Consider the following 27415-nt stretch of genomic DNA (forward strand, 5'->3'; position numbering starts at 1 on the left):
GGGCAGAGAGAGAGGGAGAGAGAGAATCCCAAACAGCCTCTGCACTGTCAGCACAGAGCCTGATGCAGGGCTTGAGCTCATAAACCACAAGATCATGACCCGAGTGGAAACCAAGAGTCGAACGCGTACCGGACTGAGCCACCCAGGCGCCTCTCAACTCCACAATCACTTCTTAAGCTTCTCCCGCGGGCCAGGCTCTGCTAGGGATTTGTGGGCGCCAAGATGGCACCCCGTCCAGGAGCTCACAGAAACTTGTATTGTTGTTGACAGAAATGAATCACATACTGAATCTAAGCCATCTGAGAATGAGGACATAAGGGAACCGAGAGGAGCACAGGTTCTGGAGTCGGACAGACATGGGATCAAACCCTGCTTCTACCTGTGTGATGTTGAGCAAATGACATAACCTCTCTGAGCCTCAGTTTCCTCATCTGTGAAATGGGGATCCTAAGAGCACCTCCTTCAAAGTGTTGAGGACAGTATTCAAGGAGATAGTATATTAAACATTTTTAATGTTTATTTTTGAGAGAGAGAGAGACAGAGAGACAGAGCGCGAGTAAGGGAGGGGCAGAGAGAGAGGGAGACACAGAATCCGAATGAGGCTTCAGGCTCTGAGCTGTCAGCACAGAGCCGACGTGGGGCTCGAACTCGGGAATGGCGAGATCATGACCTGAGCCACCGTCTGATGCTCAACCGACTGAGCCACCCAGGTGCCCCAAGGAGATGGCATATTTAAAGATTCGCCCAGGACACAGGTTGGCACTTGACACAAGTCATGTGGGGATGCCCAAGATGATGTTGCTGATGATCGACATGCCCTGCCCAGCTCTCAGAAATTCTGGGTAACGCTGGGAGCCCGGTGAGGTGGAAAGCACCCAGGCCCACCTGTCAGGGGACCCAGGATCTGGTTCCAACTCTGTTGATTGGTTTCAAGACTTGATGGATGTCCCTATTTTTTAAAAAAATTTTTTAATGTTTATTTTTGAGGCGGGGGAGGAGCAGAGAGGGAAACACAAAATCTGAAGCAGGCTCCAGGCTCTGAGCTGTCAGCACAGAACCTGATACGGGGCTTGAACTCACGAACCGCAAGATCATGACCTGAGTTGAAACCGGACGCTTAACTGACTGAGCCACCCAGGCGCCCCTTGATGTCTCTTTTTCGAGCCTCATTTCCTGCCAACTGTTAGGTGAGTAGGTCTGGCGCCATAACTCGAGGCCCCTTCGCCCTGAGCACGCTACGAAGGCGCACACACGAGTTGTATCTTTCCACAGCATCGGCTTTCTTCCGTCATAGAGCAAGGCTAACGTAATTATAAAGCAGGTTCAGGATTCCAAGTTCAATGACATTTTACCACGTGATTCACTTGGCTTCTCACAGGGCACACGGAGCAGGAGAGAAGTTGCACAACAAACAAGATAACAGAGGGCGTAAGAAGTGAACGAAAAAGACACACAGTCTGTGGGTCCCCAGTGAAGATAAGGTAAGATAAGTCCAGTCTAGGTCAGCTCTCGCCACTGGCTGCTTATTATGTCCAAGCAGGGAAGGATCTCAGTTCTTTTTTTTTTTTTTTTTTAATTTTTTAAATGTTTATTTATTTTTCAGAGAAAAAGAGAGAGTGCGCAAGCAGGGAGGGGCAGAGAGAGAGGGAGACACAGAATGGGAAGCAGGCTCCAGGCTCCGAGCCGTCAGCACAGAGCCCGATGCCGGGCTCAAACTCACAGACCGTGAGATCATGACCTGAGCCAAAGTCGGACGCTCAACCGACTGAGCCACTCAGGTGCCCCATCACCCTTCTACCTTCTAATTCCAATAGTGGCTTTGGGGGGGGGGGTGTCCCTCTCTCCTGCTGCCCCAAGCCAGTAATGGGAGAACTTTATTGTCCTCAAGAGACACACGTGAGGAGACAGGCCAAGGGCTGAAGCTTTCCCAGGGACAAAGGCGCTCGAAATGCAGCAGAAGAGTCTGGGAACACCCCAGGCGCTTGCTCAGCTGAGATGGCACTAATTTTCAGGAACCAGTCCTGGCACACGGCCCAGGTTTAGGGACACACCTTTCTGGCAAAGGCGTGGCCTTCCCACTCATGCCTTCATGCCCCTGACTACTTGTGTGCTTAAGTTAGTACCCCCCTGGCCGGAGTTTCACTCACTCACTCATCAAGTATTTATTAAGCAGCTACAGGGTACCGATCAGTCTGGCAGAGACTGGGACACACAGCAGGAGCAAGGCAGCAAGTCCCTATTCTCATGGAGTTCGGTTTGGTGTGGGCAGGTTATTAATTAAAATTTTTTTCAACATTTATTTATTTCTGAGAGATAGAGACAGAGCAGAGAGAGACACACACACAGAATTTGAAACAGGCTCCAGGCTCCGAGCTGTCAGCACAGAGCCTGACGAGGGGCTCAAACCCACGGACCGTGAGATCATGACCTGAGCCGAAGTCGGATGCTTCATCGACCGAGCCACTCAGTTGCCGACTTAAAGTGACCAACTTAACCATTTAGGCGCCCCAGGTTATGAATGTTTACCAATCATTTCACACTGCAGTGAACACTATGGGGAAAATGCAGGGTGTCCTGAGGCCAGGCAACTTGATGTCATTAGAGAAGATCAGGGAGGGCTTCCCAGAGGAAGTGGCATTTACAAGATCTGAAGGATGAGGAAGAGTTAGAAGTAGGGCAGAGCCTTCCAGGCAGAGGGCACAGCATGGCAGAAATGCAGGCCACAGGGCTTAAAGGAAAGGCCAATATGGCGGGCAAGGTTGGCCAACAGCCAACGTTGGATCCAGTGACTTGTTCAAGGTGTGGACTTCATGTAGAGGGAAAGGGGGAGCCCAGGAAGGCTCAAAGTTGAGCAGAGAAGGGAGTTGCTCTCACACCATCCTCCAATCACCCTGAACTTGGTAACTTGGGAAGTGGAAGCTCTCTACCGTCCAGGGATGGCCCCTGGGTGCCCATGTCCAGGAAAGCCATGGAAAACACAAGGCTGGCTTGATGCCCCATCTCGGTGGGCCATGCCCACATCTGACAGCCCAGCAGAATGGAACCGGTGTGGACTTTGGGATGGGGACCCCGACTCACGACACTGGCCATGAGCGTCCTCTGCCCAACCACACTGAGCCTCAGTGTCCCCATCTAAAAAGTGGGGTTGCAATAACTCATTCTTCCTGGAGACACCGTGAGAAGAGAAATCACAGAGGCGCAGAGGACAATAGATGTTCAATAAGTGCCACGCAGGTACTGGCTGAGTCTCTCTCCCCTTCTCTGTAGCTTGTTTCTGTCTCAGCTCGCTGAGGCCACCAGCTGCTCTCACAAGACACACTGACTGTGCCACTTGCCCCATTTGGGTACGTCCTCCCCTTCTCTGTGTAAAGTCAAGGGTGAGCTCCACCAAGCTGGGTCAGGTGGTTCTTCAACTGTGGTCTTGGGCCCCCCCCCACCCCTGCCCAGGGAGAACTGGGGTGGGGATGTGGGGGGAACCTCTGACATCGGTTCTCCAGCTGCTGTCGTGGATCAAGAATTACAGGCCGATTCTAAAACTGAAGGTCTCGCACATCACGTTGTTTTCCAGGAAGCCTGCTGTTTGCACAGGGTGCAGGCGTTCTTCTGAAATTCAGCCGTGGCAAAGGCAAGCAGCCTGAATGATTCAAGTTCTATTCTAAGCCCCTGCTGCACCCCTGGGAGTTGGGGGGGCATTCTTTCAGCACCGGTTCCTGTGTGTGGGCCACAGCAAACTGCCAACCTGCCTGGGGAAAGGGGTGTTTGAATATTTTGTTTTCTAGTGTCTTTTTTGGCCAGCAATACCTTAACCATGAAAAAACCATCCCCGCCTCCAGTGTGGTATGTGCCGTGGAGTGTTATTATTATTATCATCATCATCATTATTATTATTTTCCATGACCTGGTTTTGTATATTAGATAATAGTTGAAACACACGCTGAGCGGCTGCACAACATTGTGAGTGTGCTTAATGCCACTGAATTGCACACTTAAAAATGGTTAAAATTGGGGTGCCTCAGAGGCTCAGTCAGTTGAGTGTCCGACTCTTGGTTTTGGCTCAGGTCATGATCTCATGGTTGGTGAGACTGAACCCTGTGTCGGGCTCCTCGCTGAGCCTGAGCCTGCTTGGGAGTCTCTCTCTCCCTCTGTCCCTCTCCCCCGCCTGCACACATGCTCTAAAACAAAAATAAATACATTTTTAAAATGTTTAATGTGGTTGATTTTATAAGTGTATTTTAATGCCCTCCTCCCCAAATGTTATCCATATGTATATACACATACATACTGCACTGTGAGTGATGCTGCTCTAGAAAAGTCTGTCCATGGGAATGTTTCCTGGTAACTGAAAAATGACATAAAGCAAGAAGACTATTTTATCCCGTAAAAGGAGTCCCATTGTACGTATATATCACATCTTCTTTATCCATCAACAATTCTGTACCGTATAGTTAAAGCTTTGTTAAGGGGGTAGATATCAAGTTATGTGTTTTTTTTTTTTTTTTTACTATAAAACAGTAATAAAAAGAAAGATCTTAAAAGAAAAAAGGAAAGAAGAAAGAAAGAAAGAAAGAAAGAAAGAAAGAAAGAAAGAAAGAAAGAAAGAAAAGAAAGGAAGAACCAAGCTCTGGGATTGGGGCCCATGGGATGGGTCGATTCTGTTTCTGACATCGCCATCAAGCAGCGACCCTTCTCTCTTCCTGCCCTGTGATGGTCGCGGTCAGCTGTGTTGGTGGCATGCTCCTGCTGGGGTTATGGCTGCAGCAGTACCACAGGTCTCTTGCACATATAACAGCACCCAGGAGTTGCCCCACCCCCACCCCCAGCAGATATCCCCTGAAGTGTTTTTGGTTAGAACTGGGCCCCACCCCCTCTCCCCCACAAGGGTGTGGGTCCACCGTAGTTGGGTTAGACAAATCAGGATTTCCTCCTGAACCACAGAGAGAAGGCAATACCCCAACCCCAATCAGGGTGTAGCTTGAGCAGGGAAACTGGGGGGAATGGTGGCGAGTTTATCAACCGCTCGTATGCAAATAAGTAACAATTTCCCAGCACCTTCCTTTAGGAGGGGGGAAATGAACCCAGCACTTACAGAGGCAGGCGCTACACATAAAATTGTATCAGAGCAATTATGACACCAACAGGTATCATTTATCAAGTTCCCACAATGTGCTGGCCCTGGGCTAAGGCAGCTGTCAATAACAAATTCGTACTATCATCCCTATTTCACAGATAGGAAAATTAAAGCTCAGTGACACAAAATGATTCAGAGATACACAGAGTCTGCTTCCTTCATACGGGGCTGGCCTTGAAAAATAAAAGGAATACCAAAAAAAAAAAAAAGCTAGTGCTGTTCCATCAGACAAATGTATTCCAGCAGGTGCAAGCAGGATGAACGACCTGAATGGGAGGTTCTGGAACAGAATTCCATTTTTCAGCTTCCTCTGCATATAGGAACAGGTCTGTTCGAATAGGGTCTGATGAGCTCACCTGATTGACAAATAGAGCATCCATGGTAATGGAAGGTCCTGGCCACGCACCTGAAGAGGGCAGACTTACCTGTGCAGGTTTCTCTCAGGGTGACGACCTCCAAACTGGGAGGAAGGAGGTAAACAGAGGCCAGGAGGGCTTAGAAGGATAAGAGATGTGGTAGTGATGTACTATTTGGGGGGGGTGGTGGTGGTAAAAAACAAAAGGCAAAGCCAAATGAAATTGAATGACGATAATTAAAAGTGTCCCTCTTTCCTCCTGTGGTGGGTGGAATACTGACCTCCAAAGATGTCCACCCCCTAATTCCAGAACCTGTGAACAGGTTACCTTGGCTACGTGGAAGAAGGGGCTTTGCAGAGGTGGTTAAGGTTAAAAACCTTGGGATGGGAAGGTTATCCTGAATCATCCAGGTGGGCACATGAATCCTTAAAAGTGGAGAAGATTCCCCAGCTGAGGCCGAGCAGATGCGGCTGGCGAAGAATGGGCAGAAGGAGATGCTAGGCTGTGGGCTGTGAAGACGAAAGAAAGCCCAGGAACGTGGCAGCCTCCAGAAGCCTGAAGAAGGCAAAGACACCCATTCTTCCCTGGAGCCTCCGGAAATGTAGCCGCGTCGGGAGCTTGAACTTGACTCCTTGAACTCAACCCCGTGAGACTTCTGTCCTACGGAAGTACCTAATGAACATAAGATGTTAGTAACGGAAAAAGGAGTATAAAGCAGAAGGAACTCTCTGTACTATCTTTGCATTTTTCTGTGAATCGAAAACTATTCTAAAGTGTATGAAAAGTACAGATAAGCTTCCAGTTAAATAAGTCACAGGGATGACAAGTACAGCAAAGGGAATACAGTCAATAATATTGTAATAACTTTGGCGGAAGATGGGGACTACACTCATGGTGGTGAGCATTTCGTTACATATACATTTCGTTACATATTGGATCTGTGTTATACACCTGAAACTAACATGATATTATGTATCAACCATATGTCAATTAATACTTTTTGAATTTAGGAGCACCTGGGTGGCTCAGTCTGTTGAGCCTCTGACTTAGGTTCAGGTCATGATCTTACAGTTTGTGAGTTTGAGCCCCCACATTGGGCTCTCAGCTGTCAGCATGGAACCCACTTCAGATCCTCTGTCCCTCCCCCCCACCCCACCCCTCCCCTGCTTGTGCTTACTTTCTCAAAAATAAATAAACATTAAACATTTTTTTTGAAATTTATTTTTATTTTTTAATTTGATACTTTTTTTTTTTTTTTAGAGAGACAGTGAAAATGCGAGAGGGAGAGAGGGAGAGAATCCCAAGCAGGCTTCATGCTCAGTGTGGAGCCTGAATCTGGGCTCAGTCCCACGACCCTTGGACCATGACCTGAGCTGAACTCTGCATAGGACATTCAACCCACTGAGCCACCCAGGCACCCCAAAACTTTTTTTTCAATGTTTATTTATTTTTGAGAGAGACAGACAGAGCGTGAGCAAGAGAGGAGCAGAGAGAGAGAGGAGAGGCACAGAATCTGAAGCAGGCTCCAGGCTCTGAGCTGTCAGCACAGTGCCCATCCGATGTGGGGCTCGAACCCATGAATCACGAGATCATGACCTGAGCCGAAGTTGGACACTTAACCGACTGAACCCCCCAGGTGCCCCCCAAATTTTTTTAATTAAAGAGATAAACTACCAAAAATGGGAAAGAATACAGATGCCCAGACCCCACCTCTGACCACCTACATCAGAACCTGTCTCCGGGATCAAGCATGAGGATTTAAAAAAATTTCTCTAGGTGATCCAGACCTGCAGCCAAGGTTGAAAGCCATTCATGCATTGAAAGTACCTCATAAAGTCTAAGGCACGATGGAAGTGAGGTTGTTATGATTAACCAACCAATGCCTTATTTTTTTGTTAATTACACAAGCAACAGCGACCATCATAAATTCAAAAACCTGGAGGGAAATAAAAATTCAAATCACCCTGAATCCTGCCCCCTAGTGATATCCACTGTTTCTGGTGAATGCCATTTTACACTTTTTTTTCTCACAGATACCTACATTTATGATTATTCCCATTGTTGTTATTAAAACACAAAACTGGGGCTCCAGCAGGCAGCCTCGTAGCCCCAGGATCTCTGAGCTGCTGGCCTACTTCAGCATCCGGGAGGATGAGGAGCCCAGCCCAGGTGAGAAGAGAGCAGCTGGGGGGCTGATGTTGAAATTCCATGAAACCCCAGCATAGACCCATGTGCCTTGGCAATGACACCTGCTAATTAAGTGAGGGCACAGCATGGCCTCCAGCACTGTCACGTTTCAGCCAACGGGGAGCTGCTCCCACGCGGCCACACCATTTCCCTGATCCTGTTTTCTCCTGCCCTGCCAGGACACCCAGAGACACAAGTCCAAGAACAGCCCTCCTCACCGCGCTGGCCCAGGGCCCAGCATGTACGGCATCCACCTGCCTGGATTTCCCCTCTCAGCCCCCTGTGGGCCATAGTCATCAACCTGTCACTAAATATTTAACATCGTTGAACTCTTTAAATGGCCCAGCTGGTCCACATCTGCCGGCCTCTTTTAAGAGCTACACCTGCAAGTCACAGGCTCTTGGAAAAGCAGTCTGAAGAGGGATCGTAAGCTCTGGGGGGTGCGTGGAAATCCTGGCTCTCCTAGTCCTTGCTGTGTGACCTCAAGAGAGTGACTTGACTTCTCCAGGGTCTCGGTTCCCTCGTGTACAGAATGGAGGCAGGACTCCCGCGGGAGGGAGGCTTAAATGAGTATTCCAGCAACGTGAGTTCTGTTTTTTCTTTTTGCTTTTGATGTCATGCTCCCGCCCCCCCCCCCCTTTTTTTATTTATTTTAGAGAGAGAGAGAGCATGAACAGGGGAGGGGCAGAGAGAGAGACAGAGACAGAGACACAGAGAGAGAGAATCCCAAGCAGGCCCTGCACTACCAGCGCGACGCCTGGTGCAGGGCTCAAACTCACTAACGGTGAAATCACGGCCTGAGCTGAAACGAAGAGTTGGACGCTTAACTGACTGGGCCACCCAGGCGCCCCTCCCCTTTTCTTCTGAAGAAGAAGGGATTCAAATGCAGGGAATCTACTCATTCATTCTCAGCAAATACCACGGTGAGCCTACCATGTGCCGGATGCCAAGACAACAGCAGGGAAGCCCGCGCCCCAGAATCAGAGCAGGGCTTCCGCCACCCTCCCCAGGCAAGGGATGCCGCTTTCTGAGGCTCAGTTTAGTCAACTTTAAAATGGGAATAACAAACGGTGCCTGGCAGGCTTAGTCGGAGCATGAGACTCTTGATCTCGGGGTTATGAGTTCAAGCCCCACCCAACGTATACGTTGGGTATACGGTGGGTATAAAAATAAAATCTTAAAAAAATAAAATGGGAATGATAAAATATCTCACAGGGATTCTGGGAGGATCAAAGGAAAAGATACTTGTAAAGATGCTTAATGAGCTACAGGTAGCTATGTAACCATGAGGGTAGAGGTTGACTAAGTGGGGGTCCAGTGGGGATGACTGTTGAGCAGAAGAGACCTAGAGACCATGGCCTGGGGACCAGGCTAGTCAAGCCCTAAGCCCTGGAATCCCACTAATGGAGCTTGTTTGGTCCTTTAAGGCCATCATACAGATAAGAAAACCTAGGACCAGGTGGCAAAGGGGACTCACTCAAGAGTCACAAAATCAGGACCTGAAGGAGGTCTCCCCCTACCCAGTTCACTTATTTCTGAAGTTCCTACCACATTCACAGAGACCCACCAATAAGCATTTATGTCTTGGGTTCTTTTGCTGGACTGACCCCCAGTGGGTAGCTGCCTCCCTTGCCCAGTGGGGACACGATATGGAAAAGGCCTTGAGCTTGGCCAAAGGGGTAGGCACCAACAGAAGGGTAACCCTGGGGAATCTCACGTACGGGGCAGGGCAGACCCTGAGTCAACTAAGTAAAGGGAGATGTATAAAAAGGAGTACTTACCTGGGATTGACCAGGTGGTCTCCACTGAAACTTCATTTCGTCTCAAAAGGGCAACCTTAAACAACAGCACTGGTGGTATTCTTGTTCAAGGGTAAACTGAGGCACATTCTAATTTTTCAAGAGTTTATTTGGGCATATATTTTAACTGGGTGATGCCACACCAAAGGTGGGTAGGAGCTCTCTGCCACCAGGCAGGAGCTGGGGGAGAGCTTTCTTTTTACAAAGAAGACACGGAAGCAAAGCAAGGAAATCATTTTATTGGCTGCCACATAGGTAGTTGTTTTATCTGGGAAAGGCTAGGTGGCTGTTTGTGATTGGTTGTCCTTACATTTAATTTTCTCAGACTCTAGGGGCACCTGGCTGACTCAGTCACTTAAGGGTCCGATTTCAGCTCAGGTCATGGTCTCACTATCTGTGGGTTCGAGGCCTGTGTCGAGCTCTGTGTTGACAGCTCAGAGCCTGGAGCCTGCTTGGGATTCTGTGTCTCCCCCTCTATCTCTGCCCTTCCCCCACTTGTACGCACGAGCTCTCTCTTTCTCAAAAATGAATAAACGTTAATATTCTCAGACTCTAGGGGCGCCTGGGTGGCTCAGTCGGTTAAGCGTCCGACTTCAGCTCAGGTCACGATCTCACGGTCCATGAGTTCGAGCCCCGCATCGGGCTCTGGGCTGATGGCTCAGAGCCTGGAGCCTGCTTCCGATTCTGTGTCTCCCTCTCTCTCTGCCCCTCCCCCGTTCATGCTCTGTCTCTCTCTGTCTCAAAAATAAATTTAAAAAAAAGTTAAAAAAAAAAACACAACAAACATTTAAAAAAAAAAAAAAGAAAAAAAATATTCTCAGACTCTAGGGCCTTGATTCTGGCTTAGGTTTCAGTTTGCGTCCTAAGCAAGCAAGGCATCAGGGCTGTCTTGGTCTAATGGTATCCCTGTTCAATTACTTTCATATTCTCATTTCATAGAGAGATGAAGTGACATGCCCAAGACTCCACAAGTAGCTTGGCGGAGGTTGGAATAGAGGCCAAAGTGTTCAACAAGATACTTCACCGCACCAGAAAAAACAGATGAATAAGAATGAAAGGAGGAATGAAGGGAATTAAATACAAAGAATGGGAAAATTAAAGAAAAGAGGATGAATGAGTGAAGTTTATTATCTTTTTTTTTTGGTAAACTTATTTAAAAAATAAAATTTTTTAAAACTAAGTACGCCCAACGTGGGTCTTGAACTCATGACCCTGACATCAAGAGTCGCATGCTCTAGGTTCCCCTTAATTATCTTTTTCACACATAAAACAATACGTGTAACACATGTGGGTCAGAAAACACCAATAGAACCAACACTCTGGAACTCACCACCAAGCGAAAGACAATCGTTTCCAATAACGTGTATCTATTTAGGCCAGCGGTTCTCCGAGCTGGTTGCACACTGAGTGCCCCTGGGGAGCTAAGACAACCTCTGACACCCTGAGAACCTGATGGGACTCGTCTGGAGTTTGGTCTGTATTTATTTATTTTTACTTCTTTAACGGCATCTAGACTTAAGCCTTCCCCAGGTGATTCTCGTGTGCAGCCAGGTTTGAGAACCACTGATTTATATTCTCCTCTCCTGTCGTATCCCCCTGACTTCCCTCCACCCTCACCTACATTCCCCTCACCCCCCCCCCCCCCCCCCCCCCCCCGCAACACACACACTCCAGGTAACCACCACCCTGAATTTTGAGTAGTAGTGACTGGATGCCTTTACCCTCCTCCTTGCTGGTTTCCGGGACCAGCGACATTTGCGATTGATCTCCCTCCCCCCACGAGAGGGCGCCAGAGAAAAATCACAACCTCCTTTCTGTCTGAGTGTCCGGTATCGCGTTGGAGGCGGCTTGGCCCTCGCGACGCTCCGTCATCGGTCTGTTGCCCCGGCAACAAGCGGCGAAACCGCCGGAGTTGGTGCTTGGCGGCCCCGGAAGCGTGGCCGCGGGACCTGTCGGGCTTGGTTGGGGCATGCGGGAGCTCGGTGGGGGCAGTCTTCGGGAACTCCGGGGCGCGGAGAAACGTGAGTCGGGCATTGGGCTCGGCCGGAGCCGGCGTGGGGGCCCGAACGCGCGGAGCCCGGCCGCCGTGGCCCGGTGTTGGCGGGAACCGCGGCGGGCGCCGGGGGACCGGCCGTCGAGTCCTCCCTGTTCCCTGCGCATTCTGGGTCCCTTTGCTCTGCAAAGCGTACGTGGATGTGAAGGCTGCGTGAAGGATGCGACTGATGCGGGATCGGAGTCTTGTTTCTTGATTCCCGGCGGAAAGCTTTTCCGCGGGCGGCTTGCAGGGCAAGGAAAAAATCATGTCAGGCGCGCCACAGGTTTAAGACAGGTTATAAAGGGGCAGCTGCGGGCCACGTTTGGTCCATAGACGTAGATTATTTCCCCCCAGGTCTGAGCACTGAGTTTGAGGCTTGGCCTGGACCCAGACAGACTTTCCGTAAGCACTGTCGTAACCAGGCACAGTGTAGACCCTGCCCAGGAGGACAGCTCTGGGGTCGGAACGTGTACGGAGTAAGACTGCTCTCTGCTTTCAAGTCTCCAGTTATGGCCCCATTTGCTCCGTGACCCAGGCAAATCGATTTCTTCCTGGGTCTCAGTTTCTCCATCTGTAAGATGAGGGCAGGCGAGGCCGCTCCCTGGGGGCTGCCAGAGCCAGGGCTTGTTGGTCCCAACAGGCAGACTCTTGACTGGGCCCTGGCCTGAGACTGATATGAATTAGGATCCCACCTCTTTTATTGCCTCTCCTTCCTGGCTCTGTGGTCTTGGGCAAGTCACTTTACCATTTCGAACTTAAGTTTCTTCACCTGCCAAATAATGGAGTGATTATTACAGTGAAAAAGATCATTCATATATGTCAAGAGCTTGGTACATTTTTTGTCCCTGAGATTATTATTCCTGTTACTTTGTGGGGAGCATAGAAAGCCCCAGGTGCTTGGTCCAGCATTGCTAGGACTGGTTCCCGGTCTTCGTCTGTAGCGCCCTTGATGATGTCTGGCTCACAGCTGAGTGGAGTCCAGGCTTATTTAAAGTGATGCTTTGCAGGAGCACCTGGGTGGCTCAGTCTGTTGAGCATGTGACTCACGATTTCAGTCGGGTCATGATCCCAGAGTGGTGGGATGGAGGCCTGTATCTGGCCCCGTGCTGAGCATGGAGTTTGCTTGAGACTTTTTCTTTCTCTCTGACCCTCTCCCCGGCTCACGCTCTTTCTCTCTAAAAAAATTTAAAAACAGTGATGATTTGCAGACTTGATGGCACATGATTTTTAAAATGCTGATGCCTAGGGTGCCTGGCTGGCTCAGGGGGAAGAGCATGCTAGTCTTGATCTCAGGGTTGTGAGTTCGAGTTCCACGTTGGGTGTAGAGATTACTTAAAAAAAAAAAAAAAATTAAAAATGCTGATGCCTGGGAGCCTGAGCTAAGACTTCTTTGATGTCATTGGTCTGGAGTGGGGTGATTCCAGGGTGCAGCCAAGGGATGAGGACCACTCATTAGGGAGCTGCAGCAGGCCCATATTCCTACCATTGCTACCATTCCTCAGATGGCACTCCCCACGCTGCCTTCCCAATGGTGCAGCCGGAGGCTCCTGGACCAGCAGATGGCCCGACAGCGACACCGAGAGCAGGAGGCCCGGCTTCGGCGGCAGTGGGACCAGAACAGCCGCTACTTCAAGATGTCTGATATCTGTAGCTCCAAACAGGCGGAGTGGAGCTCCCAGACGTCCTACCAGCGAAGGTAACTGCAGTGACCTTGATGGGATGGAGGCAGGAAACCACTTGTTGTTCAGGGGATGTGGCTGTAAGAACTAAGAACCCCATGGCTAATCAGCATGTTTGCTTGAGGAAGTTGCATAGATTGCATGCATGGTGATGTTTTCCAACTGAAAATTGAAAAAAAAAAAAAAAAAAGATCATCAGTGAATAATACATTTGCATTGAAAAAGTGAAAACAATAAGAAATATGTGTAGAACCTGGAAGTCGTCTTGTAACCCCGTGTCCCCAGAGAGAATCACAGTGAACAGTCTGATACACCTGTTCTCCCATGCTTTTCCCCATTTGTGTGTGTATAAATATTCGCACACACGCGCGTCCATTTTTGCAGAATTACATGTAAAAAACATGAAAGTTAAAAGCATGGGCTTTGGAGTCAGACAAACCCAGATGGAATTCCTGACTGTCACTTGCTATATGAATGAGCCTCAGTTTCCTCATCAGTGAAGTGGGGCTAAAACAGAACCTACTTTGTTGGGTGTGTGATTAATAGAAAGCTATCCCTAGATATAATACCTAGTATATAGGAATTGCTCAAACAATACTAGCTAGTACTGTTATCACATGCATATGTGAGACTACTGTACATTTTCTTTTTCTTTTCTTTCTTTTTTTTTTTTTTTTTAGTTTATTATTTTTGAGAGAGAGAGCGAGAGCGCAAGCAGGGGAGGGGCAGAGAGAGAGAGGGAGATCATGGCCTGAGCCGAAGTCTGACGCTCAGCCAACTGAGCCGCCAGGGCGCCCCCGCTGTACATTTTCTTTCTTTTTTTTTGAAATGTTTTATTTATTTTTGAGACAGAGAGACAGAGCATGAGCAGGTGAGGGGCAGAGAGAGAGGGAGACACAGAATCCGAAGCAGGCTCCAGGCTCTGAGCTGTCAGCACAGGGCCCAGCGCGGGGCTCGAACTCACGAACCACAGGATCATGACCTGAGCCAAAGTTGGACGCTCAACTGACTGAGCCACCCAGGTGCCCCCAATGTACATTTTCTTATGGCAAAAGCAAGATTCTGTCGTGCACGGTGGTCTGTGACCCGCTGTCTTCACTTTAGCCGGAAGACACTTTACCGTGTCACCGCGTCATGTCCACCTCAGCCTCTCTTACCCACGGCAGTGAGTGTGCCACGTGTGGCTGTAGCGTGACTGACATGGGGAGGGCTCCTTCTCACCCAGCATGCATGCCTATCAGCGTGAGAAGCTGAAGGAGGAGAAGCGGAAGCAGCTGGAAGCCAGGCGGGAGAGACTGAGGCAGCTGCTGCTGGAGGAGCAGGCCCTGCTGGCCAGACAACTGGAGGAGCTAAGGCTAAACATGGACGCGCGGGAAGGCAGACTCCGAGAGCGGCATGGCGATCTCAAGTCGGCCCGAGAAGAGCAAAGGAAACTGGTAACTCCTCCTAGCCCTTCTGGAGCCTACGGAGCAGGAGCGTCCCCAGCCCGTCAGTGACACACACATGGGGTCCCTGGGCACACTGGTCTGATGAGACAACGGTAAACTCCAGAGCCTGCAGGGCGAGGTGCTTTGTGCTACGTTGTTCTCCACGTGTGTTTTGCACGAGTCACCTCAGGTCATTACATCCGAGTCCTTTGTCTTTATATCAGTCCTGTGGCCCCAGCAGGCTGCGCGCTGGTCTGTTTGATCTTCCAAGTAGCTGTGGGGAATGGTGAGCCCCAGTCTGTGTTTTTAAGCCTGCTGTATATTTTGAAGCAGATTGTCACATCTGGGACCCATCTGTAGCATCAGATCTTGGCGCCCTTCCATCACCACTGTGGGAGTCATTTGTCAGAGCTGTCTGGTTCCACTCTGGTGTCTCCCAGAGCCAGGGATGCAAGGCAGGCGGTAGGTCCGGAGGGCAGGCGCAGTGACAGCGTGCCAGCCGAGGGGCTCTCCGCCTCAGGTGACCGCCACTGTGGGTTATCCAAAATGTGAATGAATTTGAAAAGTGACATCAGGCTTCCCTCTTTGTGTTTCTTTGACAGATTGCCGAACAGCTTCTGTATGAACACTGGAAGAAGAACAACCCCAAACTTCGAGAGGTGAAAACCAGCGAGATCCTTTGCTTTGCCTAAGTAGATAAAATCATGTTTCTCTTCTTGTTTTTGAACTTGCATCTCTTACTGGGGTGGAACAGAGAACACCCCGGCCACCTGAACGATGCCACATGCAGATCTGGTTTCTTGGGTGTTCAGCCAATACTTATTGAACATTTGCCACATGGTCCAGCACCTGGGCACGTGGAGATTAGCTGGGGTCCCCCCTTCTTAGGAACTTGCGGTCCAGTGTGGGTTGCAGTAGGCTGGGAAGGCCCAGGAGGATGGGCATTTGGGGCAGTGCCCCCAGCTCAGTTGTGGGTCAGAGCAGCATCTCAGGAGTTGCGGGGATGGAGGAGTCTGGAAGGACTTGGGTGTTAACTTGATGGTGTAAAGGTGAGGAAAGGACATTCTAGATTGAGGCAGCTGAGCAAGGAGCAGGCCGGAGTCACGAGAGCAGAGTGCATCTAGGGAGTGACGAGTGGCTGAGAGTTTGTGATGTCATATGGCGAGCAGGGGCTGCAAGAGTTGAGGCTGGTGAGGCACGTGGGCCTGGACCCCAGCCAGCCCTGTGTGGCCTTCTCCTGGAAGCGCTGGGGAGCACCTGGATGATTTTAAGCAGGGCTGTGGCGGCACCCTGGCCACATTTCAGGGAGCAGTAGCTTTGGCAGCAGTGTTGAGGTGAGCAGGGCAGTGACGGCGGAGACCAGAACAGGGTGGCAGGAGAAAGGAGGACAAATATGCAAGATCCTGGGGCAGGTGGGGGCGGTCTGGCTTGGGTGGCATCATTCTGTGGAGACGGGGCTAGAGGAAGATGATCCGTGATGATTTCATTGATGTATTTTAACTTAAATTTTGCGTATATGTTTGGTGGCATTAATTTATTTGTAATTATATTTAGAAAATTGCCAGCCACTAAGTAATAGAACAATTTGGTGCTTTTGAGCCTTGTGCAGTTAGCACTAAGCCACGGGAGGTCTCCTTTCCCTGGCCATTTGAGCGTTTAGGTGGGTGCTCCAAAGTCTTTTACTCAGAAATGTTTATTTAGAACACTCAAGTTAGTTGCGGATGTTTACATTTGTAAGTTGAGAAAGAGATTAAAAATTTTTATAAACAATTTCCCAAACAAAAGCTTTTGGATAGAGTTCCAGTTCATTTTCTGATCCAACAGATTCGCTAAACCCGTATCTCTTCTTAATAACCCCAAATGTGGGGCACCTGGGTGGCTCAGTCGGTTAAGCGTCCGACATCGGCTCAGGTCACGATCTCGCGTTCCGTGAGTTCGAGCCCCGCGTCGGGCTCTGTGCTGACAGCTCAGAGCCTGGAGCCTGTTTCGGATTCTGTGTCTCCCTCTCTCTCTGCCCCTCCCCCGTTCATGCTCTGTTTCTCTCTGTCTCAAAAATAAATAAACGTTAAAAAAAATAAAAAAAAAAAAATAATAACCCCAAATGTGTTACATCTGTTGCTGCGGGGAGTACATGTTTATACAGCCACCGCTTCGCAGAGGACGTTTCGAGGAGCCAGGCAAAAGGCTGAGTCTGGGCCTCACCCAGCTCCTGCTGATCTGGGCCCTGGCATGCTTCAGACCAACCAGGGGTGGCCTCTGAGATCATATTTCCATTCCAGTGTCTGCTGACCTGCCCCTGCACAACCCCCAGGGTACTGGGAGAAAAGTTTGTGTTCCTTTGTTACAACTCCTTAGATCTGTTTCAAACTGCCTGGTCCTTTGGTTTACTAACTGAGTTGCGTTCCAAATGTATATGTTGGGGTCATCTTGTGCTCCCTTGTAAGATACCTGGGCCCCTCTGAGTCCTTGCCTAGGGAACTTCTGGTCACCTGCCAGGGCGTAGCACTGTGCTCTGCAGCATCCATCTGTCGGATGAACCAGTGAGGAAATGAACATTCTCTGCCTTCTCACCCTCAGATTGAATCAGCCCTTCACAAGGAGCACGTGATAAACTCTTGGAAAATGCAGAAAGAAGAAAAAAAACAGGTGTGGTATATGACTCTGGAAATAGTCCTACATGGCATGGTGCAAGTGCTGTGACTCCAGGTCTCTCAAGTTTTCTTGTTCTGGATGTTAATGAGTCCAGTCCAGGAACAGACTTTATCTCAGTTAACTTTAACACGTTAAAAGCAGACGTCTGTTGCTCCTACATGTACGAGAATCCTTTCCGATCATCCCCAGGGCAGAATTAACACCAGTGGCCAGCCACTGGCAGGTGGAAGGTGCATCTTAAAGGTCGCTCTTGGGGCGCCTGGGTGGCGCAGTCGGTTAAGCGTCCGGCTTCAGCCAGGTCACGATCTCGCGGACCGTGAGTTCGAGCCCCGCGTCAGGCTCTGGGCTGATGGCTCAGAGCTTGGAGCCTGTTTCCGATTCTGTGTCTCCCTCTCTCTCTGCCCCTCCCCTGTTCATGCTCTGTCTCTCTCTGTCCCAAAAATAAATAAAAACGTTGGAAAAAAAAAAATTTAAAAAAAAAAAAAAAAGGTCGCTCTTGCTGCCGGCAGTCTCTTTTGATGTAGCACGCATCATAAACTCTCAACCCGGGCTGACAGCAGCACCTCTGGGGACAAAAGTCCACACCTCCGTGAACCCACAGCTTTGCCTCTGGGTTCATTGGGGAGACTTTTGGAAGGGAAGGAATCCTGACATTGTTGAGCCCCTCCTCTGTGCCGGGCACCGTGCTGAGTACTTCCCCAGCATCACCTCTGAGGGAAGGATCACTCCATGGTTCCCACTGTGAGAACAGAGCCGGGGAAGACGCACCCTCACCCAGGGTCACGCAGCTGAAAAGTGGCATGACCTCCTCTGTTGTAGACACGTTGGAATGAGGAACAGCGGCGGGGAGCTGGGTCTTTGCTGGCTATGTGACAGATTCTGACCTCCTGTGTTCATCTGACCCCGTGTAGCAAGAAGCCACCCAAGAGGAAGAGAACAAACGGTATGAAAATGAATATGAAAGGGCCCGAAGGGAAGCACTGGAGCGGATGAAAGCAGAAGAGGAGAAGAGGCGGTTGGAGGGCAAACTCCAGGCTGAGGCGCTGCTCCAGCAGGTGGAGGAGCTGAAGCTGAAGGAGTTGGAGGTGAGGGCATGGCCTCCTCTTGCAGCCGCTTGCCGTTATAAAGCAGGCATTTAGGAAGCGGCACCAAAAAGACCATATTGGGGAGGGGTGGTTCTAAGAAATGCAACAGTGCTGGGTTTTCCCTTTGGACACATACTCCTCGCCGTGGTTTTTCCATCCCCCTAGGTTGTACGTCCAGATCCTAGAATGTTCACAATATGGAGCTAATAGGTGTTATCTTACGTGTGTTTTAGGCTCTATGTGAGAGCCTTCTTAGAACTTGGATTTTCCTGGGGCAGCTGGATGGCTCCATTGGTTGAGTGTCCAACTCTTGATTTCGGCTCAGGTCATGATCCCAGGGTTGTGGGATCAAGCCCCACATCAGGCTCCATGCTGAGCGTGGAGCCTGATTGGGATTCATTCATTCATTCATTCATTCATTCTCTCTCTTTCTCTCTCTCTCTCTCTCTCTCTCTCTCTGCCCTTCTGACCCTATACCCAACTCACGTGCTCTCTCTCAAAATTTATACAAAAAAAAAAAAAAAAGGAACTTGGATTATCCAGTGCACTAAGTAGACTTGACTTAGTCTGATGTTCTAGCACGCAGCTACAGCTCTCCCCAGCTAGCATGTTTTGGATCTCAAGGCATAAACCATGAGGTCTTTGGTTTCGGAGGCCGTTTTGAGAATACTGTGCAGTCTCCCTGAGCTAGATACCTGGGCTAGATTTTCCCATCTGGCTGAGGGAAAGCCCATCCTTCCTTAGGCCCAAATGATTCCAGAACCAGATCCTTAATGCCCACTATCTGCTAGATGCTGAGCACTGAGCTGGGTGCTAGAGATACAGCTGTGAGCAAGACCCACGGTCCTGGCCTTCATGGCAGGAACCGTGTCAGGTGCGGAAGGGAATTAAGTTATAGGAAGGTGTGAACAAGTACAGGGTCCTGCAGGAGCATGGAGCATGGATCTGATCCTTGTCCACAGGCCTGGGAAAGGCTCTTGCAGGAAGGGAGTGTGCTGGGCCAAGGGCTCAGAGCCCAGAGGTAAGAGGGAGTTCTGATCACCAGGTGGCCGGGCCAGCCCTGTTGCCTGGCATCTGCCGAAAATACGAAGAGTGAAGGAAGCTCCGATTCTGATGACCTTAACTGGGTACACTGTTGTCACCACAGGCCACCAAACTGAAGAAGGAGCAGGAGAATCTGCTGAAGCAGCGGTGGGAGCTGGAGAGGCTGGAGGAAGAGAGGAAGCAGATGGCAGCCTTCCGGCAGAAGGCAGAGCTGGGGTGCGTGTGCCCAGACGGGCAAGCCTCGTGCTTTCTCAGACTTGCATTGCTGTCCCAAACCAGAAAGATCTGTAGTAAGTAGCTATCTGGCCCCCGCTGATCGTTCATAAGACACTGAAGGCAGACCGTATTTTGCTCCTTTCTAGACGTTTTTTGAGACATCAGTATAATGTGCAACTCAATAGGCGTGCACAGCAGATCCAAGAGGAACTGGTAAGTCTGAGTCAGCCTGGCATTTCTTTCACCCTTTTTGGAAGAAAATGCTTTCTATCGCTCAGAATGAGTGCGTTCTCGCAAGAATATCACACTAGGGGAGATTCCCCCTTGATGAGCTCGCGACCCCCACCCCTTCCCAGGGGGGTCTGCTTTGTTGTGTATTCTAGATACATTTACCCAGCACACACAGAGGGCAGTGGTGGGGTTCTTTAAAACCTGAAGTGGCATTCCTCAGCACAGTCACCTAACAGTAAACCTCAAATCCTTGGAATGAGCTTGTTCTTTTTACTGGCTGCTCAGTGTTCCTGTCAGGTATGTCGATGGGCTCTCTAGTGACACGGGGACAGGGATAGTGAATGAGAGAACCCGCCTACCTCTATCCCTGCCCGCTACTGTCAGGGTGGTCCAGGGGTGGCAGCGCCACTGCTGTTCCCGAGTACATTTTTCCGTCCCAGGACCTCCCAAGTCCCTTGTTCTTTACTGCATCTCGCTGTGGACATGTCCACTACAGCCAGTTCCCTACCAATGCGTTTGGGTCATTTTTGTTTTTCCTCTACTGGACGTCTGCAGTGAGCATTTTGTGCATTTGGTTTTGTGCCTTTGGGTCTCTAGTCCATATTCTTAGAAGTGAAACTGTTGTCCAGCCGTGTTCTCAAAAGCTGTGCTACCAGGCATGTCCGAGGGCAGGGACAGGTGCATGGTGGCAAAGGGGCCTCTCCTGCGTTATTTTAAACCACTCCTAAGTGGTTATACCCTGACTCTTCCCATCTTTATGTAGGGAAGCTTTGGAAGCATCACGAACGTCTGCTGTCAGTGCTGAGTGCAGAAAGGGGGCGCTGTGGGAGCGGCGGGGGGGGGGGGGTGCTGTGGCTGCAGAGGGGCGCCCACCGTGCTTCCTCCTCCACCCTCTAGGAGGCGGACAAGCGCATCCTGCAAGCGCTCCTGGAGAAGGAGGACGAGAACAAGCGCGAGCACCTGGCCAGACGGGAGCAGGCCGTGGCCGATGCGGCGTGGATGAAGCAGGCCATCGAGGAGCAGCTGCAGCTGGAGAGGGAGCGGGAGGCAGAGCTGCAGCTGCTGTTGAGGTGAGAGGCGATGCCTGCCTGGGCTGGACCCTCCCAGCCTCTGCTCTGGTCCCTTATGTCTCCGCAGGCCACCACCAGGGTCTCCTGTTGTCCCTGAAGCATCCTTCCTTGTTAATCTGCCCATGGGGAGGAGCACATGTTTGCTAGCAGACCCGGCTTGCAGGAGTGTTTCCCTTGTTATGTAAGGTGGAAACCACTAGGGTTTAGAGTAAGGATCTGTTCATTTAAGATCTTAGAAATTTGAAAGGAAATTGTTACAAATTATGGAGATGCTGAATGCTTCTTAGGTGTTTTTTAAATGGGTCTGGATCCTAAAAATCTAGTAGATTGAAAAAATTGAATAACAAGTCACATTTATTGGGCATTTCTTGTGGGTCAGACACCGTGCAAAGCGCTTTACCATCCTCCTCTTATTTAATCCTGATATCCATCCGCAGGGTAGGTGTCACTTGAGGAGGTCACTGACTTGCCTCAGGCCACAGGGCGAGCTAGCAGTGACCCCAGGAGCAAAGTGACAGAGCTCAGGCACAGCAGGGCTCCTCTGCCTCTCCAGGGTCCTGGTGGCTTCATTTGCCATGGTGTCTAAATGGCCTGGGTGCAAGCCATCACAGTTGTGTTTTGTAAGGAGGTGGGAGCATAAGCCAGGCAACTTAAAGTACTTCCTGTAGGAGTACTCTCCATGAGCTAGTCCAGAGTTGTAAACTGTGAAGAGTTTGCGCGCAGAAGTGGGTTTGAAGGTTGGCCCTATGGAACGTGTGTACCTGATGCGCTGGAGCCCTGTCACGTCTTTAGTTCTCGTCTGCCATTGGTGGTGGCAAGGAGCCTGCTGTCATCCACTCTGTGTTCCCAGGGAAGAGGCCAAGGAAATGTGGGAAAAGAGAGAGGCGGAGTGGGCCCGGGAGAGGAGCGCACGAGACAGACTGATGAGCGAGGTAATCCTGGCTGCGAGCGTGTACTGACCCTGCCAAATGTTCTGGAACACAGGCCTCTCTGCTTATTTTAAATAGACTTATTAAAAAAAAAATTTTTTTTTTTTTATGTTCTTGAGAGAGAGAGAGAGACAGAGCATGAGCAGGGGAAGGGCAGAGAGAGAGGGAGACACAGAATCCAAAGCAGCCTCTAGGCTCCCAGCTATCAGCACAGAGCTTGATGTGGAGCTGGAACTCACAAACCACGAGATCATGACCTGAGCCGAAGTTGGGCGCTTAACCATCTGAGCCACCCAGACGCTCCTTTTAAATAGACTTCTAATGTCATTGTGAAAGTAGTATCAGCTTTTTAGAAGAAAATTCAGGAGTACAGGAAGTAAGAACAAAGTCACCCAGGTCCCCAATATTTGCATAGTCGCTGTTACTCTGTTTCCTTCCACTCTGTGTGGAAACGTGCAAACATGTCTTTCTGCATATTCCTTATTATACTATCTGTTGAGTTCCAGCATTCTAATGCACTGTTCCATCTCCTTTGTAGGTATTTTGATGATATCACACTTAATATATCACGTTGGGTGTACTGTGGGGTTTTTTTCCTATTCCCCTCTTGTGGGTGTTCTTTTTATTCTGATTTTTATTCTGATTTATTCCTGAGGTGTTACAAGAAACATTGCAGTGAACATCTTGGTTCATAAGGCTTTCCATTTTTAGGAAATGGAAATTTCCTAAAAAAATCCTATTTAGGATTTTTTTCTTTGGGGTGCATAACCAGAAGTGGACTCTTGAAAGAACACAACTCGTCAGTATTTAAGTAATGCGTTAAGACGTACCCCAATTTAAAAGGAATGAGGGGCACCTGGGTGGTTCATTTGGTAGGACACGTGGCTTTTGATCCCAGGGTCATGAGTTTGAGCCCGCATTGGGTGTGGAGATTACTTAGTTAAAAAAAAAAAAAAAAAAATTTTTTTTTTCAAGAAATCTTTTAGAAAAAATCTTTCATTATCCATGTATTGAAAATTAAAGTGGCTTAAAAATGGAACTATTTGGTGCATGTCATTTTGGAATCCGTGGGAAGTCCGGTCCCAGTGGGGCTCTCTCCCTTCTGTGAATACCGGTACTCTGCAACACCTTTGATTTTCCCTATTAAAAACGTTCCTCCTCTTGTGTTGAGCACTGGGTGTGATATGTAATTGATGAATCACTAAATTCTGCTCCTGAAACCAATATTACACTATATGTTAACTAGAATTTAAATACAAATTTGAAAATGAAAAACAAAATTCCTCCTAGTTGTGGCCACTTCACGTGTCCTGTCCCGGGAGCATAACTGTTGGGTACAGCCAGTGGCTTCCCACCGTTCTTGATTCTTGAGACCTGACTGCTCTGGATGTGATCCTGTGCTGTGGCCAAGTCTCAAGCCCAGCAAGGTTTCTGCAAGTATTTAGATCCCGAAGTTTGAGGGGATGACCCAGATTACTTCCGGTCATCTGTGTGGCTTGTGGTTTCTTTCTTTTTCTGGAACCTACCAAGAGGGAGTGAGGCTCACAAGCTTGTTGCTGTTTCTGTGCCTGGGGAGGGAGCTCCATCCGCCTCCTTGGATCTTGTCAGTGCCCAGCTGTGTCTCCCTAACGCGTGGTCTGTGTGCATTTTCTGTGTGGTGGGGACGGTTGGGAAGCTGGGCTGACGTGGCATGGGCCAGTGCTGTGATCTGACTTGCCTTCACGTGGGGTATTCGGGCCTGAGGCTGAGGACGAGGCTGGGTCTTGGGGCAGCTGTAGCCTGTCCACAGCTTGTGGAATAGGGAACTGCTAAGTCGAACTGAAATCTGCCCTTTGCCTTCCTGCTGAGGGTAGGTTCTGACCGGGAGACAACAACAAATACAAGCAAAGCTTGAACAAAACCGACGGGCACAAGAGGAATCCCTGAGACGCCGGGAGCAACTTATTCGAAATCTTGAGGAGGTCAGAGAGTCAGCTCGTCGTGAGAAAGAGGAGAGCAAAGAACTGAAATCGGCCAGGAAACAGGAGCTGGAGGCCCAGGTGGGCTGAGCCTGGTGGGGGAGGAAGCCTCAGCAGGGGAATGTGAGCAGCAGGCCACTTGCTGTGGCCTCTGCACCGTTATGGTACCAGACGCGGGGACCCTTGACGTATTTCCACATCCAGGCACTAAGACCTTGTCCGAGAGGCCCACATTTGTGAGCTCAGTGCACCCATTTCATTTCCAGCTGAAACCCCGACCCTCCTGATTCGTTCCGGCGCCACTCCAGGTCCTCCATGTGTGTGGGAGCGAGGCTGCTGTGCCTACCTGTCATCCCTCTCCTGTCTGCCTCCACAGGCATGTGGCTCGCTGGGCCACCATTCTCTGTTCAGTTTGGAACCTGGTAGAGAACACAGAATCTTCCAAGCAGGTGGCCACACCCAGAGCTTTTCACAAGCTGCACATTACCATGCGTGCAACCTTTCCAGTCTCATCAGTGCCCTTCCCTCTTGCACTTGCCATCACTGTGCCTTAGCTTGGATTCTCTGACTGGGGTAGATCCACAGGCTTTCCCTCGTGACCTGAAGCAGGGCTCTGCCCAGGGAGCTCGGTCCCGGCTGACTTTGTTCTTGGTGGCCAGGTTGCAGAGCGCCAGCTGCGGGTATGGGAAGAGGACCAGCAGGAGGAAGAGGAGGAAGAGGAGGCCAGGCAGGCAGAGCAGTTCACTGACGCCTTACTGCAGCAGGAGGTGAAGACGATGGCCAAGCAGGGCTCCTGGCCCAAGGTAAGGAGTCTGAAGGGCACAGGCTGCTGGCGCCCAGCCTGGCCCCTGCTTTCCCGGCCTGTTTGTAGCCCCGTCCTAAGCTCCGCTTCCCAGCCAGCTCAGATTCCTCCCCCTCGTTCCTCTTCTCTTGTGTTTCTACCTTCTTGACCAGTCGGGAGCCTCGACACGTATCTTAGCCCTTGTTTTGGCCTCAGACAGCCCTTGAGGAGATTTTACTCTGGGCCCTGACTGCTGAGGTGCATGTCATTTGGCCCTGTTTGGGACCAGGAGCCATCTAAGAGCTCTGGCACGGCAGGGGAGAGGTGAAGAGGCAGCTGTCCAGACAGTAGTGCCCGGGCGAACAGGGGCCTGGTTTTCCTTCCTCTCAGCACCTCTGGTTGCCCCTCCCCTCCCCGATCCTCTTGTCCTCTTCCATCCTTCCCTGTCCTCAGAAGTACGTGAGAGGCCCCTGTGCACGACGCACAGAGAAGCGAGGGTTGTCCCCCTACTCCCAGAGAGCTGGTAACTAATGAAGCCCCTGGGAGCTGGGGGAGGGCCTGGCGGGCATGTTGCGCCTGCCCCTCCTTTACCAGGGCCGCTCGGCCACCCTGGCGCTCCAAAGTGCTGCGAGACGAAGAGGCTGGCTCCTTTGTTTTCAGGTGACTCTGGGAAGCCCACCCACGAGACAGAGCAGGTGCTTCACCTGCCGCAGAACTGCTTTGTCCTCATCGGCTGGGGCTCTTGAGGTGCAGGCTAACATTTTGGCACGACACTTTGGACCTTTCATGTCTTGGGAAGGTCTCAGCAACACACAGTCCCATAATAGACATGTAAAGTCAGATTCTACATCAACGCTAGGAGCTGTGGGCTGTGTCCTAGGACAGGATATATGGTTTCCTGTTGCCTCACCCTAATTGTAAGCTCACTTGACCAGGGATCATTGAGTGCCTCAGGATCAGGTTTTCACAGAGCACATGTGGAAATGTTACAAAAAAGGTAATAAAGTACCTCATTTGTGGTTTAGGGTCCAAGCTTTCTCAGTTGTAAATGAAAACAGCCAACTATACCAGGCTTTCAGCTCTTATTTCGGTTGGGATCAATTCCCAATGCTCCAGAGACTGCTGATCTAATCAGGCTTCTGTTTTCTTTCTTTTCTCAGCCCTACGGACATCCCAGAATTGCTTGGAACTGACTTTGTTGGTGTTGGAAGCACAGAGTGAGGTCCCTGAGGCCTTTGATATGCAGGCACCAGACAGCTGTACGGTGTTCGGTTCGAGTGTTCGGGTCGCTGTGTAACAGTTCACTGAGCCTGTTGGGGTCCACAGTCAAACAGCAAGGGCCTCACCAGCCAGCGTTCTGTAGACATGCAGCACCCAGCAGGAGGCCTTTTCCTGCCTTTCGTATCCAAGAAAGGGGCTCTTACAGTCACATGCTGAGAGTGCTGCCGCACGGTCCCATGAGAGACCGATAATTGTCAACCTCCAGTAAAGACTCCAGCTGGAGAAATGAGGAAAGTTTCTCAGTTTTTAAACTTGCCACTTAAATTTCACTATTCTGTCGATAACAGACTCCTAAGTGTCAGTTCAGTTTCTTTCACAGTTTATTAATTTAGTGGCCCCAAAAGGATCATGTCTTATTTTCTGGAAGAAGAAAAGCTGTGAACTCTGAGACAGTCTGATGTGCTCCACGGATGCTTTCCGGAAGGGTGTCGAGAAATAGGTCTTTCCTCCTTTAGGAAACGTGGTGGAATTTCCATGGAGCACTCTGTGTGGTGATCCCAACATGTATGTTAGTTACTAAGCCCCAAAAGGGGGCCTCAGAAGGCCACCTGGTTGACTAACGTTTTGGCACGACACTTTGGACCTCTTATGTCTTGGAAGAAGGTCTCAGCTACAGGCAGCCTTGTAGGATTTATGTGCCCAGAGGAAGGGGCACGGGGCCTGAAGACTAGATCACACTCAACCAGATCGGCCAGAACTTTCTTCTCCCACTGTTCTAACAATGTGACACAGTTCTAGATTAATCTCTACAAATAGCTACAAGTTCCTTGCAGCAATAACCCTATTTTTATTTGTATTTTTTTTTTTCATATTCTTCCTCTGAGGTTTCAGTTTTCATTATACTGTATTTAAGGTTCCACATTTCAGTAAATTATAGCTAATTATAGATAGGGCTGTGTGCCAGGTTGTTAAAAACCAGAGTTTATTTTTTAAAAATCCTGAGTGTAAAGGCTGCATTGCCTTTCACATCCATTGTGCTATAAAAACAAACGGAGCAGCAAACTGCATCCTTAATCTGTTTTTCGTTTTCTTGTCTTGAATTTCTTTGGATAGGACCCCCTGAGCACCACTTTCGTTATGCTTGCTCATATTTGCTTCCTCCATTTCAGATGTTCGTTTATCGTGAAATAAAGTTTTGGTCTGACAGCATGGCTTCCAGACTTTGTTACTGTTGCTTGTATTAATTATCGCAAAGTGGGTTGTATGGAATGATAGATTTTTACTGATTTAATCCATCTCCTACAGCTTTCCATATTTTCTATGACTGCTCACATTTTCTAGGTTCTACTCATTTTTCTTGTGAAAGTGGTGTTGTCTCCCATCCAATTTCCACTGGATCCTCTTTTAAGTAAACCACAGGGAATTATTAGGAATCCTATACTGTCTGAGCTCCAGTACAGAGTAGATGTGGACAGATGGGAGATAAGAACATAAATATTTACTGAATATTTTTTATTTCTTTGAATATCTTGTTTTGGAAGCCTGCTGGTAATATTCCTTATCGGCACTAAAAATCTGTGTTGTGCTGGTTCTCTACCCTAATTCAGTTGGTTAAGC

The 27415-nt window shown here is 49.6% G+C and overlaps 1 protein-coding gene across 2 annotated transcripts; it reads left to right on the plus strand.

The window, feature by feature from the left end:
• Positions 1-11336: 11336 nt before the first annotated feature.
• TCHP (trichoplein keratin filament binding) lies at positions 11337-27004 on the plus strand. 2 transcript variants are annotated; one of them, XM_086681946.1, is made up of 13 exons: positions 11338-11491; positions 13008-13201; positions 14410-14620; positions 15214-15270; positions 17189-17257; positions 18175-18348; positions 19496-19608; positions 19755-19821; positions 20737-20909; positions 21760-21841; positions 23692-23877; positions 24456-24599; positions 25738-27004. In XM_086681946.1, exons 2-13 carry the CDS (start codon positions 13008-13010, stop codon positions 25768-25770), a joined length of 1503 nt encoding a protein of 500 aa, XP_086538072.1. In that variant the 5' UTR covers positions 11338-11491; the 3' UTR covers positions 25771-27004. The 2 variants fall into 2 exon arrangements, with proteins under 2 accessions (XP_086538073.1, XP_086538072.1); XM_086681947.1 differs by lacking the exons at positions 24456-24599; positions 25738-27004 and having other exon boundaries at positions 11337-11491; positions 21702-21841; positions 23692-23864.
• The last annotated feature ends 411 nt before the right edge of the window (positions 27005-27415 follow it).

This window comes from Puma concolor, chromosome D3 (assembly GCF_028749965.1).
Source record: "Puma concolor isolate L17-30 chromosome D3, mPumCon1.1.hap2, whole genome shotgun sequence".
In the NCBI taxonomy this organism is placed as follows: domain Eukaryota; kingdom Metazoa; phylum Chordata; class Mammalia; order Carnivora; family Felidae; genus Puma; species Puma concolor.